This window comes from Megalobrama amblycephala, linkage group LG17 (assembly GCF_018812025.1).
Source record: "Megalobrama amblycephala isolate DHTTF-2021 linkage group LG17, ASM1881202v1, whole genome shotgun sequence".
Classification (NCBI taxonomy): Eukaryota; Metazoa; Chordata; class Actinopteri; order Cypriniformes; family Xenocyprididae; genus Megalobrama; species Megalobrama amblycephala.
The window spans coordinates 41,610,436-41,630,565 of record NC_063060.1 but is presented as its reverse complement, the minus strand read 5'-3'; the positions used below and the strand labels follow the sequence as shown (position 1 = coordinate 41,630,565).

The window sequence follows — 20,130 nt, the reverse complement described above, 5'->3', positions numbered from 1 at the left end:
TATACTGTGCTTTACTGTGGCCTAAAGACACTGAACCACCGAGACATACATCTGTATTGTGAAAAGCGCTATATACACATATAAATATAATTCGTCAGTAGTCCTGTGAAACGATTTTATCATCACTTTTTTCTCTCTGTGTACTACTCAAAATGATGGTCCTAAAAAGCAACACAATATAAATCTGCCTCAAAATCAAACAGACCAGAGGAATTTAAACAAATTATGTATACAAATTGGGGGAAAAAATTAACAATCTCACATATAGTGAGACTTGCAGTGATTTTCAATCTTTTCCTTCTTTGTATTTATTTTGTACTGCTCCATTCACTTTAAGGTTGAATTCTTGATCAAATGATGTTCATAGAAGGTCAGAAGGCTTATTTGTGTAGTTTCATTTCATTTTTAAATAAAGAGTGTCAGTCCAAATAATATTTTTCCTGAAATGCGTTTGCTTGTGAAAGTTTTACAGTTGTCTAATGCCTTAATGCTAATTGCTCAAACTGAAAAGGGACATTAAGAAATCAGGACATGAGCCTAATTGCAGATAAAAAAAAACAGCAGTGGTGCAAGAATATCGGTAACACTTTACAACAAGTTAGCTAGCTACATTAGTTAACACAAAAAAATAAAATAATGAACAATACTTATACAACATTTATTAATTTTAGTTAATGTGCATTCCAACATTTACTATCTTTTTTTTTTATTTTTATCAAAAGTTATATATCCTAACAATAGGAACTGTGATCTAACGTGAAAAACTGTATTTTATTAAAGGTGCAGTGTGTAAATTTTAGCAGCATCTAGTGGTGAGGTTGCAAATTGCAATATAGAGAAGCTACAGTGGCCAACACAGGACAAAGATGTCGTCATCTGAAACACAGAGAGTAGCCAGTCAAGCAAACGCACTCTGTAGAGCAGTTTGTCCGTTTAGGGCTACTGTAGAAACATGCCGGCGTAGAAAGAAATGGCTCTTTCTAAGGTAATAAAAACACAACGGTTCATAATATACACCACTGAAAATACAGTTATGTACATTATATTGCATTTCTGTCAATAGATCCTCCTTAAATTGCACCTTTAAGTAACATTTATAAATGCTTTAAAAAGCTTATTCTGAGTTGGTTTTATGCTAACATTAAAGTAAAAAAACAACAAAAAAAAACTTATGGTAAAGTGTTACCAAAAAAATCTATAGTTTGTAAATATTTTAGATTGTTTTTTTTATGCTAAAGGTAGATTTTATGCCAATTAATCAAATGTCATGACTGTACATGACATGCTATTATTACACAATTTTGGGTTATATTTGTGGAAATAAATTACATAATAGAAATCAATTATTTGTCATTTATTTCCTGTCTAAGCACAGGATGAACAAATAGTGAAAGAGACTATGTTACCACCACCCGTACAACTAATTAAATAGCAATAATTGTATATAAACTATGATTACATAGCATGACGGCCTGAAACTGGTTACACTGAAAATAAACTCCTCCTGTATTTACAGTAAATGAAGGCACTTGGTCAGAAACAAAAGAACAGATTTTTCTCTCTTTTTTTTTACTGCACAAATTGTACATGTTGACTGAACTGAACTGAAAGAACACAATATTAGGCAGCGGTGGGATAACTCAGATCAAACCCTAAAAAAAGAAGGGAAAAAAAGAAGAGAAACATACATGCCAGTGATAGGACAGACATTTTGAGCAGACAAGTGAGAATGAGAAAATGAACATTAATGCTTTTAACTTCAGTGACAATTAAGGTTGTAAGAAGAAGAAAAAAAAATATATCCAATGTTTCATTCATTTAAAAGTATTTTGTCTTATACAATATAAACCTCTGCATCAATACCAATTAAATTTAGACACCCTTTGAAAGAGTAATGGTTGAAGATAATTTTTACAGGTATTTAATATTTATATATATATATATAATATCTTTATATATTTGTATATACATATAGTCATTTAAGTTATTCTTCTCATACAAAAAGAGAAAAGTTGAGACTTTATTCCCCTCACAAAAGAAGAAGGAAAAAGGGGGCAAAGTAATTCAAGCTTCATACCCCCACAAGTGCTTTGCATCCCCTGCCACTGACCCATCATTCTGTTCAACATGCAAGTTGCAACAGGTCACAGTCCACCCATGTTTGCTCTTAACCAGCTGAATCCAAATACTGACAAAGAACAGCCGCCATTTTTATGAAAAATGGGTTGCGAGAGGGCTTAGCCTTCTGCTTCATCCTGCTACATTTGATCCTTACCATCTAGTCAGGCAAAGATCTCGAGGATGTGTGTATTCAAACAAAAGACAGAGGAAGATACAAGGATTCAACAAATCATCATCTTTGCTCTCGATTTCTACGGGACAGGGCTGAGAAGATGACGGCAGTCCATGGAGACTTACATTTTTAGTATAGGCTTTTGGAATTTCTTCATCAAATATCTCCACCCAAGTGCAAATCCAAAAAAACCAAAGAGCTGGTGTCAAATCTCTGTGTTCGATTTAAAAGTCCACAATAAGTTTGGGGAATTGCAGGGCAAAAAAAAAAAAAACTAAATTAGCAAAATAAACACATTTAATCCAAGTATTGCATGCCCCCTAAGCGCACACTCGTCTTAGAGATTCGAAACTCAAAGCAGATCCCTGATTAAAGTGCACTCAGTAGCATGGGAGAGAGGAACGGAAAGCTCTAAAACCAGATTAAGTAGCTCTGGCTCATCTTCTGTGTCTTCAGTCAGATCTAAGAGAGCAAAATTTGCTGTGCCTGGCTTCGGCAAACACACACACACACGCGCACACACACACACAGGAGAAGAGAACAAAGACAAGAAGGATTGGACGGCCAGACGCCGATGACAGTCTATCAATGCGATGAAAAGACAAAGATTGCAGTCCGAAAATAACAAACGTCAGCTCAGTCTCGCTTTGGAGACAGACGCAGTTCAGATCACTGGAGAAAACTGATGAGGCCAGTGAAGGATGGTGCTGGTTTGTTTTGAATAAGTAACACTCATCGTCCCGGTAATCTGCGGAAGGACTGGCTTTGAGTGTCCGCGCCGTCCCGTCACATCGCTGCGAAAGAAAAACCTAAAGTGGGCATGTTTGCTACAGCACACACGAGAAATGTCCTCTTCTACAAAACGCTGCTTCTAAAGATTCGTAGTCGTTGGTAAACTAAGGCAGCATATTTCTCGATCGTCGGCTGTGGTCTTCCATGTAAAACTGGGAATGAAAGGCGCCCGTGTCCATGCTCGCATAAAATCAGTGGTTAATTGCATGTGTGGTTGCAAATGTATCAAAAAAAATATGTATCTCAGTATCAGTTCTTCCCCTAAGTGATGTCTGTGTGTGTTTGTGTGGAGCATAAAGACAGATTTTGACAATCGTTTCCCTCTCCCTCACACTGTGTGTATGTATATATAAAGCTGTGTGTGGGTTTGCTGCTGGCCTTTCAGTGTCTGTTTGTGTACCAGTGTGTTACTAGTATGTATGTGCTTAAATATATGGCAAAGAGCATGTGTGTAGGTGTGTGGCTCAGGAGGACATGCATTGCACATGGTCTGGCCCTCCATCTTCTTCATCAGAGGAATCAGGCGAGCTCCAGGATTCGTCTGTGTCGCCCTCTCCTCCCTCCCCTCGCCGGGCCTTAAAGGGGAAAAGCGTTGAGAAAGCTTTCAGTGTATAGTTTTCGAATGGCTATGAAGAAATCAGATCGGGGAGCATGAAGTTAAAGGGTTAGTTCAGCCAAAAATGAGATTGTCATCATTAATTACTCACTGTCATGTCGTTGCACACCCGTAAGACCTTTGTTCATCTTCACAACACAAATTAAGATATTTTTGATGAAATCCGATTGACAGCAAGATAATTAACACTTTCAAACGCCCAGAAAGCTACTAAAGACATATTTAAAACAGTTCATGTGACTACAGTGGTTCAAAACACTGCTTCATGAAGCTTTATGAATCTTTTGTTTCGAATCAGTGGTTTGGAACGTGTATCAAACTGCCAAAGTCACGTGAATTATTGAAATTTCGAAACACTTATGACATAACGAAGCCTCGTTTACTGAAATCATGTGATTTTGGTGCTCCGAACCACTGATTTGAAACAAAAGATTCATAAAGCTTCATGAAGCGGTGTTTTTTAAATCGCCCATCAGTAGTTATTGTTGAATAAAGTCGTTATTTTGTTTTTTTGGCGCACAAAAAGTATTCTCGTCGCTTCATAACATTAATGTTGAACAACTGTAGTCACATGAACTGATTTAAAAACATCTTTAGTAGCTTTCTTTGCATCTGAAAGTGTTCATTATCTTGCTGTCAATGCAGGTCTCACTGAGCCATCGGATTTCATCAAAAATATCTTAATTTGTGTTCTGAAGATGAATGAAGGTCTTACAGGTGTGGAACAACATGAGGGTGAGTCATTAATGACAAAATGTTCATTTTTGGGTGAACTAACCCTTTAAGTATTTTCAAATGAAATACATAGTCAAGTTAATAAGACTATATTAGTAATGAAAAATATGTTAGAAGTGCGAATTCTCACCCGCTGAGGTCTTCGGTTTCTCATGTGTCTCATCAGGAACCAGAGGAGCTGTGTGTCATACTGGTCACCATGGCGAACACTGTCTTCATCACGTTCTCGTTTGTTCTTCTTCATTACCTAAACAACCACAATAAAATGCCATTAACAAAATATTAGCTACACTACCATTCAAAAGACTTTGGGTCACTAAGATTTTTAAAGGTGCCCTAGAATCAAAAATTGAATTTATCTTGGCATAGTTGAATAACAAGAGTTCAGTACATGGAAATGACATACAGTGAGTCTCAAACTCCATTGTTTCCTCCTTCTTATGTAAATCTCATTTGTTTAAAAGACCTCAGAAGAACAGGCGAATCTCAACATAACACCGACTGTTACGTACCAGTCGGGATCATTAATATGTACGCCCCAATATTTGCATATGCCAGCCCACGTTCAAGGCATTACACAAGGGCAGGACGTCTGGATGTGCACAGCTGAATCATCAGACTAGGTAAGTAAGCAAGAACAATAGCGAAAAATGGCAGATGGAGCAATAATAACTGACATGATCCATGATATCATGATATTTTTAGTGATATTTGTAAAATGTCTTTCTAAATGTTTCGTTAGCATGTTGCTAATGTACTGTAAAATGTGGTTAAAGTTACCATCGTTTCTTACTGTATTCACGGAGACAAGAGCCGTCATTATTTTCATTTTTAAACACTTACAGTCTGTATAATGCATAAAAAAAAAAAATTAAGCCTCGGTAAGCATAAGAGACTTTTAAGAAACATACACCCCCCCCAACTTCTGAACAGTAGTGTAAATCTGATGTGGCGAGCAGGGCGGCGCGAGGCCGGTGACTCGAGAGATAATGAGCTCCACCTGCGAGGCACACCGGCCTCGAGTCTCTCACGGAGGAGCGACGACAGTGAATGATGAGAGAGGACCAGGCCTGGATATTATTTTATGTTTTATTATGTTTGTGTGGCCGGCAGACGTCCGCGAGGGTCTGCTGGCATTACTTTTGTTTTGTATTTGTTTATTTTGGAATTAAAGTGGTGTTGAACATTCGCCGGTTCCCGCGTCCTTCTTCCTTATCTACAAACTGTGTTACATCTGACACAAATGAGACCACTAAACTTCATGTCGTATGGATTATAGTGTAACATATCTTCAGTGGCAAAGTATGTACCTCTTTAAGTCCCTTTAGTGCTGTGGGATTCTCAGCAGTGGGTGCCCACAGCTTCACATCATGGTCCAAACCACTGGTGGCTAAACCTGGAAGATGAGGATGTGGCTCCAGACAGTTCACCTGGACATAGAAAGAATATATTACTGGGATGGTAAAGAATACTACTACACTATCAATTTGTAAACCAGAAGTTAAAGGTACTAGTCTAAATCAGTGTCTTACCACTCCTCCCCGGTCTCCCTCCATAAACTGAACCACACGAGCAGAGTTCTTATCCCACAGGTAGATGTGTCCACAGTCACTGCCACTGACAACAAACTCACTACAGGGACCATAAAAGTTAACTCCCTTCACTGGATAGCAGATGGAAAAAGGAAAAAAAGGGGAGATGGTTTCACAAAAACTGAATCTATATTGGTTATAACATGCATGCAAAATGCAATATATGCCTTTTACCTGTAGCATTGTTGCGGTGACCCTTGTATCTCCTGCGGTAATCCGCCCCATCACTGTGGCTGGAGTCGAAAAGGTAAATGTCTTCGTCATTGTAACTTGCCAGCAGCTCTGAAAGAGTTCAATCATGACACACTTTGAATGTTGCTACAACAAGTCATGTAACGTGTAACGTTTTTAATCAAATCATGAAACCATACATTCTGAGAGTCATACATTTATTTATTACCTGTGCCATCATGGCTGTACACTAAACAGGTGATATTTGTTTTGGACTCGCTGGACACCAAGTGAGAGGGACAAAACTTCTTTAGAACGCCATTATTATCGTGTTCATTTATCTTTCTCTGGTCATAGATCCTATCACAAATAAAAACAGGAAGAGAGAGAGAGAGAAATAGTGAGTGATGCAGGACAACAGTTGCCCTTTGGTGAAACAACTGTAATGGGTATAAAGTCTGACAGCTGCATCAGAAGCAGCTTGTGATATCAAAGACACAGAAATAAAATGACATTGGATGTTAAGACATGTTTTCAAAACTCATTAGACTCATAAAGCAGCTACAGACAAATGCACAAGCATGACTTTGGTGCAAAGGAGGTGACATGTCAGTGAAGATGTTTGTCTCACCTGACATACTGGTCTCTACCACCCACAGCAAATTGATGCGTGTTGGCTGGGTTCACGAAAATGGTATACAGCCCAACCTTCTTTTCACCCTCCTTCACCACCACCAGTTTGCTGAGAGATTAAAAAAAATAAACAAAGAAAAATGTGGGTCAATATAACAGTGTATGCAGGTAAATTCATTAATTGCCTAAATTATTACATTATTTGCTACTGCATTCTTTAAAATTGTGATGTTGACATGCATTCTCTGTAAAGCTGCTTTGAAATGCTATGCATCGTGAAAAGCGCTATACAAATAAATGTGAATTGAATTGAATTACTCCAGTCTTCAGTGTCACATGATCCTTCAGAAATCATTCTAATATGCTAATTTGGTGCTCAAGCAACATTTCTTATTATTTTCAACATTGTAAATAGTTGTGCTTCCCAATATTTTGAAACAGATATCTTTTGAAACATTATAAATGGCTTCATTCCCATTTACATTGCTTAAAAGTATTAATTTCTTAAAAAAAAAAAAAAAAGTAATGCATGCCATGCTGTTACTAAATGAGTTTTATAGCATTACTGCTATACTGTTCATCTGAGGCACTTTGCTGAAGAGCTTATTGTTTTGTACTCTGGCAATGTTAGGGCTGTTTGTGACATGACTTTACACTCACTTGGCAGGTCTGTCTAAACGCAGGTCAATGCCGAACACCACTGCGTCTTCACCAGCGGAGAGGAAAGAGCAGGGAGAGTCTGGCTCCAGTGCAAGCTGAGAGAGAGGGAAAAAATAATAATAAAACAAAATCGTATTTTTAAATTGTATTTTTCACAAGCATTTGCATGTGACACTGTAAAATCTTTTTATATGTTGCCATAAACCAATAAACCTATCAGTTCTGATATCACTCAGAAATATGTTCTTTGTTCTTACAACACAGCATGTTTGAATACTTGATTCTGATTGGTTGTTCCAAGCTGTTGATTAATGAACACGTGTGATTGTAACGTTCCAACTAGTCACAGATTTAAAACCTGTGTGGTTTGAGGTAACTAAGTCTCAAACAGTTAATTCACACACAACTTCATCAAATTATTCCTATCAAATGTACAGTTAAAAACTTTGATGGTTGATCATACCTTATGAGCTGCTCCTTTGTGCTGGGCCACTCTTTTGGTGTTCTTGCAACGCTGTGTGGCAGAAAGCTCCGCCACTCTGATCTGTCCATCTCTGGCACACATGGCCAATGTGGAGTCACCGCTGTGTGGGAGGAACTTTGCCTACGGACAGAATAATAATGAGTGAAGAGGATGCACTGATTTAAAATTTCTACATTTCTACAAATTTTCTTCCTCTGGACATCTAAAACTAAGATGTTCACAGGATCTTAAAGGATTAGTCCACTTTCAAATTGGTCCAAAGTGGACTTCAATGGCCTCCAGACAGTTGAAGGTCAAAATTACAGTTTCAGTGCAGCTTCAAAGGGCTTTAAACGATACCAGACGAGGAATAAGAGTCTTATCTAGTGAAACGATCGGTCATTTTTGAAAAAAATATAACTGTTTATGCTTTATAAACACAAATGATCGCCTTGCACATGCTTCTGCTTTCCGTATTCTTCAAGAAGCTTACGCTGTATGTCCTACGCCTTCCCTATTCAACTTACGGAACAACGCAGTGCCAGTTTCGTTTTTTTCCGTAAGCAGAATAGGGAAGGCGTACAGTTGTATTTTTTTCGAAAATGACCGATCGTTTCTCTAGATAAGACCCTTATTCCTCGTCTGGTATCGTTTAAAGCCCTTTGAAGCTGCACTGAAACTGTGATTTTGATCTTCAACCGTTTGGTGCCCATTGAAGTCCACTATAAGGAGAATAATCCTGGCATGTTTTCATCAAAAACCTTAATTTCTTTTCGATTGAAGAAAAAAAGACATGAACATCTTGGATGACATGGGGGTGAGTAAATTATCAGGAAAATTTTATTTGAAAGTGAACTAATCCTTTAAGGGTTAGTTCACCCAAAAATGAAAATTCAGTCATTAATTACTCACCCTCATGTTGTTCCACACTTGTAAGACTTTCGTTCATCTTCAGAACACAAATGAAGATCTTTTTGATGAAATCTGAGAGATTTCTGTCCCTCCATAGACAGCTACACAACTACCATGTGAATAAAAGCCTAAATTAAATCTGTTTAGCGCATAAAGTGATCGAGTCTCTTCAGAAAATTTGGACTAAACCACTTCATATGAATTAGTTTTTTAACTTTTTGAAGCGTCAAAGTGGTAGTTGCATAGCTGTCAATGGAGGGACAGAAAGCTCTCAGATTTCATCAAAAATATCTTAATTTGTGTTCTGAAGATGAACGAAAGTCTTACAAGTGTGGAATGACATACGGGTGAGTAATTAATGACAGAAATTTCATTTTTTTAAAACACCTTTAGAGGGTCAACACAAAAAATGGTTTCGGTCCAACATATTCAACACAAATTTAACAAATAATATTCAAGTAAGTTGAAACAAAATTTACGGTCAAGTTAGCCTACATGACAGGGGCTAAACCATTGATGTGGCTTTTATCAAGTGTTTAATAATGTGTAGAGATAAAAAACACAAGCGTTCAAAAGTTTGAGGTCAGTAAGATTTTTTTTAATTGCATTAAAAACTGATTTTTTTTATTATTAATTTTTTTTTTTTTTTATTATTAATATTTATCATGGTTTCCACAAAAATATTAAGCATGCACACCTGTTTTCAACTGTGATCAAAATAAGAAATGTTTCTTGAGCACCAATCAGTATATTACAATGATTTCTGAAGGATCATGTGACGGTAAAAATTCTTCTTAAATTCAGCTATACCATCAAAGAAATGAATTGTATATATATATATATATATATATATATATATATATATATATATATATATATATATATATATATATAAAATAAATGCAGCCTTGGTGAGCATAAAAGACTTTTGAACAGTAGTCTTCAAAAGCCCTAAATGTCGCCTTCAGCAGCATCAAAGAACAGGTTAAAGGAACAGTTTTCCCAACCTTGTCCCTCTCTTAGTTTTCCCATGAATGTGCCGCTGTTTAATTGAAATGCAGAGATTTTAGATCTTCAGACATCCAGTCAGCTGAACTGTTTTTCCTCACCTGGAAGACATTGCTCTTATGTCCGCTGTCAAACTCCAGCTCCGCCTTTCTGCGAGCCCAGTCCCAGATCACCACGCGGAGGTCATCGCTGCCGGAAGCCAGACGGGTGCCGGAGGGGTTAAAGTGGAGGGTGTTCACGCAGCCTGTGTGTCTCTCCAGACGGCCCTGCAGCTCCAGCCTCTGCACCAGACCCCGCGCCCCGCACACCCTCCTCACAAACTGGTGCGAATCGCGGCCGATCTCCCGGGCACGCAGCGAGGGGACCGCGCACCATGAAGGACGACTCAGGTCGCACAGGTCTGCTCCCAGCCACGCTTCCATGGCTTGCTCGTCTTCTTCCTCCACGTCCTCCTCCTCTTCGTCTTCATCATCATCGTCGTCGTCTGAACTGGAAGAGTGACGTGTGGCTCCGCCGCTGGGTCGATTCCTCTTCCTGGCGGATCTCTTACCTTCATCTTTTCCCCTCCCTCCTCCCTCGCTCTCTCTCTCTCCTTCTTCAGTGAGAGAGTACAGCCCACTGCCATCCATGCTGTCAGTGTCCTCCTCTTCTCCCGGCCCCTGCTTCTGCTCAGAGTCTGCCATGGGCCCGTCCTGACCACCCTCACTGCCCCCTGGGACTGAACTCAAATTTGCTGTCAAGAGAAAACTTGAAAAATTGGTGGAGCATTGCTTATTTCCATCTCACTGTCAAGGTGACTCCAATATTATCTTAATATTCCACCACATATACACAAACGCTTGGGGTCAGTAAGACTTTTCTTAGAAAGAAATTAAAACTTTTATTCATGCATTAAATTGAACAAGAGTGACACTCATAATGTTACAAAAATGTTTATATTTCAAAGAATACTGATCTTTTAAAGGATTAGTTCACTTCTGAATGAAAACTTCATGATAATTTACTGACCCCCATGTCATCCAAGGGGTTGTAACGTAATCATGTTACAAAGGTCATGTGACGTAGGTGAAAGTACAGATTTGATGTCTACAAAGCGAATGTGCAAAGATTAGTCAAACGCCCTTTACAACAACAACAAAAAAAAAAGGTAAAAAACGAGACAATTTTGAAGTTGGAGGAGAAAATGAGATGGAGTTTTTCGCCCTAACGCAGTAACTCCGCCTACATCATGCGTGATCTTTCAGGCGGATGGCAGAGCAGTGAAAGATGAGCATTTGTGGTTAAAAAGTATATAAATCTTAATTTGTTTTAGAAAATGGCCGATCGTTTCTCTAGATAAGACCCTTATTCCTCATCTGGTATCGTTTAAAGCCCTTTGAAGCTGCACTGAAACTGTCATTTTGACCTTCAACCGTTTGGGCTCCATTGAAGTCCACTATAAGGAGAATAATCCTGGAATGTTTTCATCAAAAACCTTAATTTCTTTTCGACTGAAGAAAGAAAGACATGAACATCTTGGATGACATGGAGGTGAGTAAATTATCAGGAAATTTTCATTCAGAAGTGAACTAATCCTTTAAACTTATTCATCGTGAAAAAAATGTATCATGGTTTCTACAAAAATATTAAGCAGCACAAACCATGTTAGAATGATTTCTGAAGGATCATGTGACAATGAAGACTGGAGTAATGATGCTGAAAATTCAGGAATGAATTACATTTTAAAATAAAATTGTAATAATATTATTTCACAATATTACAGTTTTTACTGTATTTTTGATCAAATAAATGAAGACTAGGTGAGCATAAGAGACTTACCGACCCCAAACTTATGAACAGAAATGTGTATGACAAAGTTTGGACTGTATTTGTTTCCATACCTGACTCAGGACTGGTCTGGGTCTCTGGCGCTGCAGATGTATCTGCCTCTCCTCTTCCTTCTCCAGGTTCTGGATCATCAGAACCACCTGGTAAATGAAGCCCCAGGCATAAAGAATTAGCTGTATTTGCCATAATTTTAATAATGAGAGATTATGAGTATTTCACCCAAGACTTTATTCACTCTCTTATCATATTGACCCCATTTTATTTTCTTTCGTCCATGAAACATCGACTGAGATGTTAAGAATATTGTCAATGCTGCTATACTGACCATAAAACAGAAGTGAAATCTGACAGAAAAGTCATTAAAATACAGCTGAAAAACACAGAGGGGATGATTCTCAGTTAAAGGGTTAGTTCACCCAAAAATGAAAATAATATAATTAATCACTCACCCTCATGCCGTTCCACACCCGTAAGACCTTCATTCCATCTTCAGAACACAAATTAAGATATTTTTGATAAAATCCGATGGCTCAGTGAGGCCTGCATAGACAGCAATGACATTTCCTCTCTCAAGATCCATTAATGTACTAAAAACATATTTAAATCAGTTCATGCGAGTATAATGGTTCAATATTAATATTATAAAGCGACTAGAATATTTTTTGTGTGCCAAAACCCCCCCAAAATAACGACTTTTTAACAATATCTAGTGATGGCCGATTTCAAAACACTGCTTAATGAAGCTTCAGAGCTTTACGAATCGAATCAGTGGTTCAAGTCACGTGATTTCAGCAGTTTGGTGTTTTGACACGCGATCCGAATCACTGATTCGACTCAAAAGATTCATAACGCTCTGGAGCAGTGTTTTGAAATCGGCCATCACTAGATATTGTTAAAAAGTCGCCATTTTGTTTTTTTGGCACACAAAAAATATTCTTGTCGCTTTATAATATTAAGATAGAACCACTGAACTCACATGAACTGATTTAAATACTTAGCTTTCTGGGCATTGAAAGTGTTAATTGTTTTGCTGTCTATGCAGGCCTCACTGAGCCATCGGATTTCATCAAAAAATATCTTAATTTGTGTTGATTAAGATGAACAAAAGTGTTACAGGTGTGGAACGACATAATTAATGACATTATTTTCATTTCAGGGTGAACTAACCCTTTAATAATGACTGAAATGTTGGTTTAGTCCCACACAAAGCTATTATATGACTTCAGAAGACATAGACTATTGCTACAATATTATATGGTGATAACACAGCAGTATAAATCACTGTTTTTACTGTCCTCGTACGGAGAATGAGGCATTCTGACTAAGATCTTCTTTTATATTTCACTCAGATGAAAGTAGTATGCAGTTCAAACTCCAGCTGGACACAATTTTCAGTTTTGCAAGAACTAGACTAGCTAAATCAAGTTGTTTACTCACCATTTGGGACACTGGATTTACCATCTGTATCGCTCATTCTGTCTGACTGTCTCTCCTAACAGAAGAGACCCTGAAGAAACAAAAGAGAAAAGAGTTTATGTTCACTAGATTATATTGATAAAACGACATATTTTGCATTGGTATATCCTCTAATCAATGATTACTAGAGTTCTAATCAAAATGCACGAACATAATTGCCATTTTGACACATTTAAAAGGTGCTGAGCTCTCAGACTGACCCAGCCAGTTATCTGACAGGATCCCTGACATCAGCTAAAGGTGGCAAAATAAGCCTGCTTGCATGGTAAATACCTGCTCTAATCGCAATACCTTGTACAGTAACAAGAGAGTCCAAATGCAAACGACCCTGACACTGTTCATGCGTTAGTAGCAATGCTACATAAAAACTTGACAGTGCGCAATAAACTGGCTGCTGCTAGCAAGTGTGCTAACTAATCTTAGCAAATGCTTTTGTGGCATTACCCTGGTCCAAAATAGAAAGCTGCAAGCTAGTTTTGCATGCTCACACGGCTCCTGGCAAGTTGCAGCTCTTCAGTTTTGAACAAAGAGAGAGAGATTATCAAGATTACCAAGACGTACCGACGAGTAAATATCGTGTGATGTGTCGTGCAGGAGAAACGCGCGTTCGACGCGTCAGTAACGCGTCTGTGATGAGCGCTGACAACATGTAAACATTGGTCGTAGCGAGAAAATGGAGAGCGGTTTTACCTCTGCTGTAGGCCCAAAGTCTCCGCACTTGTTAATCCTCTGCGCAGATTTTCCTTCTTCACCTTCGAGTCACGCGCAAACTGAAGCTCGACACATTAGTGAGACGCGCCTCGACACACTCACGCACGGGCGATCCAAAAAACACCGCAGTTTTAGGTCACGTTTTTGGTCGTGCCCGCAGTGTTTATGTTTTGACTGATCTGCTTCGTTAGCACTTCTGTTTTTTCCTTTCTCTTTCCTTTTTTTTCTCTTTCTTTTTCCGGCAAGACGATCGTTCTCCGGAAGTTGGTGTGGATTCACAAACAAAGAGTTCGCGCTGATATACTGATAAATAATGTTCACGATAAAATATAACGTTACACACACAGGGATTTGCTCTGATTATTGATTATCACTACGCCATTTTGTATTTATAATGATAATAATGAGAACGAAACACTTAATAATAATAATAATAATAATAATAACAACGAACTTTTCATAATATTTTCATAATGAAAATAATTACAAAATGTTTTATTATTTTTATTAGGCTATTATACAGATTCATGATCAGTTATAAAAAACAAAACAAAAAAACAACATAGCCTGTTTACAAATATGGCCCAATATCTAACCGTATTTAAAGGATTAGTTCACTTTCAAATTAAATTTCCTGTTAATTTACTCACCCCCATGTCATCCAAGATGTTCATGTCTTTCTTTCTTCAGTCGAAAAGAAATTAAGGTTTTTGATGAAAACATTCCAGGATTATTCTCTTAATGCTGCGTTCACACCGAACGCGTCTGGGGCGTCAAATTCGCGCCAGACGCGTCTAGTTGGACGCTTGAACATTTTGAAGTCAGACGCGCGTAAAATTCGCTCAATTCGCGCGTCTAAACAAAGTGTGTTCAGACACGAATTCGCGTCATGGGAGGGGCTTTCATCTCTTTCTGCACAGATCCTCTGAATAAACACATAATCTCGTCAGTTGGAAATCTGTAGCGGCAATTTAACTCGGTTATGCCGGCCAACTTTTGCTAGCTAGAAGGTGGGCTAGTATCAACGGCTAAAATCATGCAAAAAGTTTTACAAATAACCAGATTGTCCGATTTCTTCGCTTATTCTCTTCCAGGCAAGGTCCTTTTTATTCCTGTCTCGATAAAAATATAATGACACATCATAGAGCTCAGGGTGGCCACACACAGCGACATCTTTGTTCTGGTCTCCACCACTGATCACATCATAAACACGTTACTACCAAAGCAGAGTCCCTGATTGGTTAACGCGCCGCGTTGACGCTCAATTCGCGCGTCAGCCGCATGAACGCTCAATTCGCGCCGCGGCATTCGCGCGTCAACGGCCGATTCGCGCCGCGCTATACGCTTGATTCGCGCCGCAGGACACCTAGACGCGCGTTTACATTGACTTAACATGTAAATCAGACGCCCCAGGCGCGTTCGGTGTGAACGCAGCATTATAGTGGACTTCAATGGAGCCCAAACAGTTGAAGGTCAAAATTACAGTTTACAGCGATCCCAGATGAGAAATAATGGACTTATCTAGAGAAACCATCACTCATTTTCTAAAAAAAATAGAAATTTTATACGTTTTAACCATAAATGCTCATCTTGAACTAGCTCTCTTCTTCTTCTTCTTCTTCTCTGAAATCCAGCAGTGTAGACACTGCTAAGTGTATTACTGCCCTCCTCAGGTCAAAGTTTGAACTAAATTGTCATGTACAATATGCTAGTGCAAGTATATAACAATTAGTTCAAACTTTGACCTGAGGAGGGCAGTAATACACTTAGCAGTGTCTACACTGCTGGAATTCTAATAGAGAAGAAGAAGAGAGCTAGTTTAAGATGAGCATTTATTGTTAAAGCGTATATTATTATTATTATTTTAGAAAATGAGTGATTGTTTCTCTAGATAAGACCCTTATTCCTCCTCTGGTATCATTTAAAGCCCTTTGAAGCTGCACTGAAACTGTAATTTTGACCTTCAACCCTCTGGAGTCCACTGAAGTCCACTATAAGGAGAATAATCCTGGAATGACTTCATCAAAAACCTTAATTTCTTTTTGACTGAAGAAAGAAAGACATGAACATCTTGGATAACATGCGGGTGAGTAAATTATCAGGAAATTTTAATTTGAAAGTGAACTAATCCTTTAATCAAAATTTTTTTTTAAAGGTCCACTGAATGCCTTGATTTATTCATTGTGTTGATGTAATTTCCAATATAACAAGAAGACAGGGCGGGATATATCTAGAAGCCCCTCCCCCTTTTTCCAAAATAACCAATAGCATTTCGCCTAGACCCCATTTTTCTCTCGTTTCTCATCCATATTGCTTTAAAATATAGCATTGTTTGTAGAAATCAAATGTGTCCAAACGTTTTGTGGTCTCGCACATATGATCCGCTCTGTGCTCTTGTGTCTCTAGACCGGAGCAGACTGTGCTCTCGCTGTGGCTGTTCACGTGACACTAATGCGAAAACTTCATTTGCATCAATGGAAATCATATTCACACTGTCTGACTCATTTCCTATCCTCTATATAGTGCACTATATGCCATTCACCATATGGAAACTATATGTGTGAACAAATGACCGATTTCAACTTCAACCGTAGAAGGGCGGGACTTCAGATTCTAGAGACCATTTGATAGGACAGACGATTTGATGGGAAGATAAAGCCTTAAATCTTACAGCAGGCGCTGATATGGGATACTGATAAATTATGTTCATGCTAAAATACACACACAAGGATTTGCTCTGATTATTGATTATGACTACACCATTTTGGCATATTTATAATGATAATAATGAGAACAAAACACAACATAGAACACTTAATAATAATAATAACAAACTTTTCATAATATTTTGAAAATAATTACAAAATGTTTTATTATTATTATTATTATTAGGCTATTATACAGATTTATCATCAGTTATAAAAAACAAAAAACAACATAGTCTGTTTATATAGGTACAAATATGGCTCAATATCTAACCATATTTAATCAAAATATTATTTTAAAGTCCCCCTGAAATCAAAATTTAAGTTTTTTATCTTTTAGTAAGAATATGTTAGCCTTAAGGTTATAAGCTTGTGTGTTCCAAAACAATGACAAAATTCGCATTTAGAAGATCTAAATATTCAAAACTTATGGATCACAGATTTTCATGACATCACATCGCACTTCAGTTTCTCTTCAAATCTTCTATCCAATCAAATGCTCTATAGAATCTGAAGTCCCGCCCCCTCCTACACTCTGCTGCAGCTGAAATCGGCCATTTGTTCACACATTTACTAGTTTCTACATGGTGAATGCCACATAGTGCACTATATAGAGAATAGGGAACAATTCAGACAGTGTATATATGCTTTCCTTTTACGTGAATTAAAGGATTAGTTCACTTTCAAATTAAAATTCTCCTGATAATTTACTCACCCCCATGTCATCCAAGATTCATGTCTTTCTTCAGTCGAAAAGAAATTAAGGTTTTTGATGAAGACATTCCAGGATTTTTCTCCTTATAGTGGACTTCAATGGAGCCCAAACGGATGAATGTCAAAATTACAGTTTCAGTGCAGCTTCAAAGGGCTTTAAACAATACCAGACGAGGAATAAGGGTCTTATCTAGAGAAACGATCGGAACTGTATATGCTTTATAAACACAAATGATCGCCTTGCACGTGCTTCCGCTTTCCGCATTCTTCAAAAAGCTTAAGCTGTATGTCTTACTCCTTCCCTATTTAACTTAAGGGGCGGTCACACTGTACTTTTCGTTCCATTGACTTCCATTCAAATGCATGCGAATGCGTCAGACCAGAAACACAAGCTCATGCGAAAAATTTTGCATTTCGCTGCGTTCCAAAGTTCAAGTTTGGTGAACTCTGACCTGCGAATTCGCATCACGTGAAGACGTGCGACCAGTAGAAGATCGATTCGTCACGGCATGACCTCTTGACTGAATTAAAAGAATTATATTTTTTGCAGTAAAGTCGAGTAGGTTCTATATTTTTACATTTTGAATGTATTGCTTTAAGTTATGGGTTGAATTTGTGTTTATAAAAAAGACGTTGTAGACCGTGACGTCATATCACGACCGTTACAGCATCCGAATAAATTTTGCACGTTCAAAGTCTAGTGTGACCCATAGACAGTAAAAGAAATGGACACAGCGACCCCATTGGAACTCAATTGAGACAAGTGAAGCCCATTTTTAGCGATTTTTAGCACTTCCGTTTCTGAAGCGCAGACTCAAACTAAGCTTGATGACGTCAGCAACCTGTCTGACAGATGTAAATCTTCTAGTAGCTGTGCGTGAAAACTGCCATCGTTAATCTTGCAGAGACGGCGAGCTTGAGCGGGGAGTTCTTTGGCGTGAGTGAGCAGGAGTAAGTATTCTGATGAATTATTTTGTGTAGTATTTTAAAATGTAACGCCAGTACGCCATATTAAGTTAATGCATACTATTGCCTGCGAGCTTCTCCTCCTGTCTGTACGGTAATTTCTCTACTGTGCGACAGAGAGTCGAGTGGTTATGACACAATCGTTAGCCTATTTTTACAAAAACTGTTTCTACGGGGCCATAATGTAACATAGAAGGTAATGGAGCCCTTTATACATTGTTGTGTATCTTTAGAAATAAATAATGGACAAATGGAGTCTTTAAACACCTCAGATGTATAGTTATACGCTGTCAAAGTGACGCCAAAATGAATGGGAGTCAATGGGATGCTAACGCAAGTGAAGTTCTGCTACAAGATGGCGGCACGCGGCCGACTTCAACTTCCGGTCGACTTCCTTGGGCACTGGTGTGACCGCAGCTTTACGGAACGAACGCAGCACCAGTTTAGTTTTTATGAGAAGTGTACATATGAAGTAAACTCGCTCCCTCTGTCAAAATCGAAGGAGCGAGGGTCTGTCCATATAAACTTCCCTTGTCCACTTCACGAAGTGGAACGCATTTCAAAATGGTGGCAGTCCTTAGAGAAGTTCGCGAGTGTGTGTCTAAAACTGGAGTGGAACGCAGCCCTAGTTTTTTCTGTTAATTTAGTGCATCATCCGGGTATTTAAAGTGTTCTTTTTCTTTTTGGAATTTTCAGTGTGAACGCACTACTTGCACTATTTATATTTAAAAACATCATAGAATAGTGCATAAGTACGCAAATGGACTATATGCACGGAGCGTTCTTTAGAACTTCCGCATTAATATAAGCCAGCTCGATAACTTCCGGTGAGATGTCATTTGCTGGTGTGTTGAGCATCAGTAGTGTAATAGCCTACTTAGTTTATAATCAGAATATAGTCACTTAAAAAGTCAGCCATAGCATTAATTTAGTTATTCAAACGTAAGACAGCTTAGAAAATAAATAAATAAAGACGTACCTCAATGTTCCTCCTCGGCTAAATTCAATTCGACCATTAGTTTTCACACTTTTATGTGAAAAAAAAGCTTCAAAAATTAAATATTTATTGTGCACTTTAGTTAGATTAATTGAATAAAATGTGTGTTTTCACAAGTGTGCTGAAATCATTGATCTTGCGCTGCTCTGACTGACATCTGCTGTGCTCGCTTTCTGTGTAATTAATTCACAATAAAAGTTATTGTTTTTCATAAGATTTTGTGAGTATTTCATACTTCACACTGACAAAATGTTTTTTCAAACCTAGTTATTTTATAATGTTTAATATTTAGTCAAAAACGAAGTGAAAAACGTTTAGAGGAAATGGCTGATATGTACGCAAATAAATGCTACTTTGCCGCCACCTGCTGGTTAAAGTGCTAATTACTGTCTTTTTTTATTTTTAAATAAGTGTTTTTTATCAAATGTTAAATTTCCTACATTTTTAAACGTTCGGTTTTACAATGCGGGACAATCTCAGAAGGATGAACAAATTATGTTATATTTTACATGTGGTCATCGCATTAAAAATAACATTTGAAGTGCTGGGGAAAAAATGTGTGTGTTTGTGTCTAATTACAGACACGGCATTTTTAAACAGTCCCAATAGCTTCGTCTTTATTGCAATCAATAAAACTGGTTTATTGGCAAATAAGGTAAATGTAATAACTGCATTAAAATATAAATACAACATTAAAAAGTCAACCATAGATGGTTTTGTGTCGATGTACAAGGACTTCAGAATGAACAGCTAACAGTTCACCGGAAGTGCCCGAGCTGGCTTAACGACAACCAGGAAGTAACCCGTGCATATAGTCCATTGGGACGCACCTTATGATTCATACTAAAGGCTAAAAAAA

At 38.0% G+C, this 20,130-nt stretch overlaps 1 protein-coding gene across 3 annotated transcripts; it reads right to left on the bottom strand.

The window, feature by feature from the left end:
• Positions 1-1,552: 1,552 nt before the first annotated feature.
• dcaf8 (DDB1 and CUL4 associated factor 8) lies at positions 1,553-14,187 on the bottom strand. 3 transcript variants are annotated; one of them, XM_048163092.1, is made up of 13 exons: positions 13,869-14,187; positions 13,140-13,209; positions 11,756-11,842; positions 9,977-10,608; positions 7,956-8,096; positions 7,493-7,587; positions 6,831-6,941; positions 6,429-6,559; positions 6,203-6,310; positions 5,969-6,099; positions 5,747-5,866; positions 4,567-4,683; positions 1,553-3,660 (listed from the first exon to the last, which is right to left on the bottom strand). In XM_048163092.1, exons 2-13 carry the CDS (start codon positions 13,174-13,176, stop codon positions 3,550-3,552), a joined length of 1,821 nt encoding a protein of 606 aa, XP_048019049.1. In that variant the 5' UTR covers positions 13,177-13,209; positions 13,869-14,187; the 3' UTR covers positions 1,553-3,549. The 3 variants fall into 3 exon arrangements, with proteins under 3 accessions (XP_048019049.1, XP_048019050.1, XP_048019051.1); XM_048163093.1 differs by lacking the exon at positions 13,869-14,187 and adding an exon at positions 13,740-13,801; XM_048163094.1 differs by lacking the exon at positions 13,869-14,187 and adding an exon at positions 13,623-13,682.
• Between the last annotated feature and the right edge of the window lie 5,943 nt (positions 14,188-20,130).

Coding starts and splice junctions, on each gene's coding strand:
- dcaf8 (XM_048163092.1), bottom strand. CDS start 13,176: ATGAGCGATACAGATGGTAAATCCAGTGTCCCAAATG. Junction 4,684..5,746: donor CACTAAAGGGACTTAAAGAG/GTACATACTTTG, acceptor GTGGTTGTTTAG/GTAATGAAGAAGAACAAACG. Junction 3,661..4,566: donor GAAACCGAAGACCTCAGCGG/GTGAGAATTCGC, acceptor TTCCCCTTTAAG/GCCCGGCGAGGGGAGGGAGG.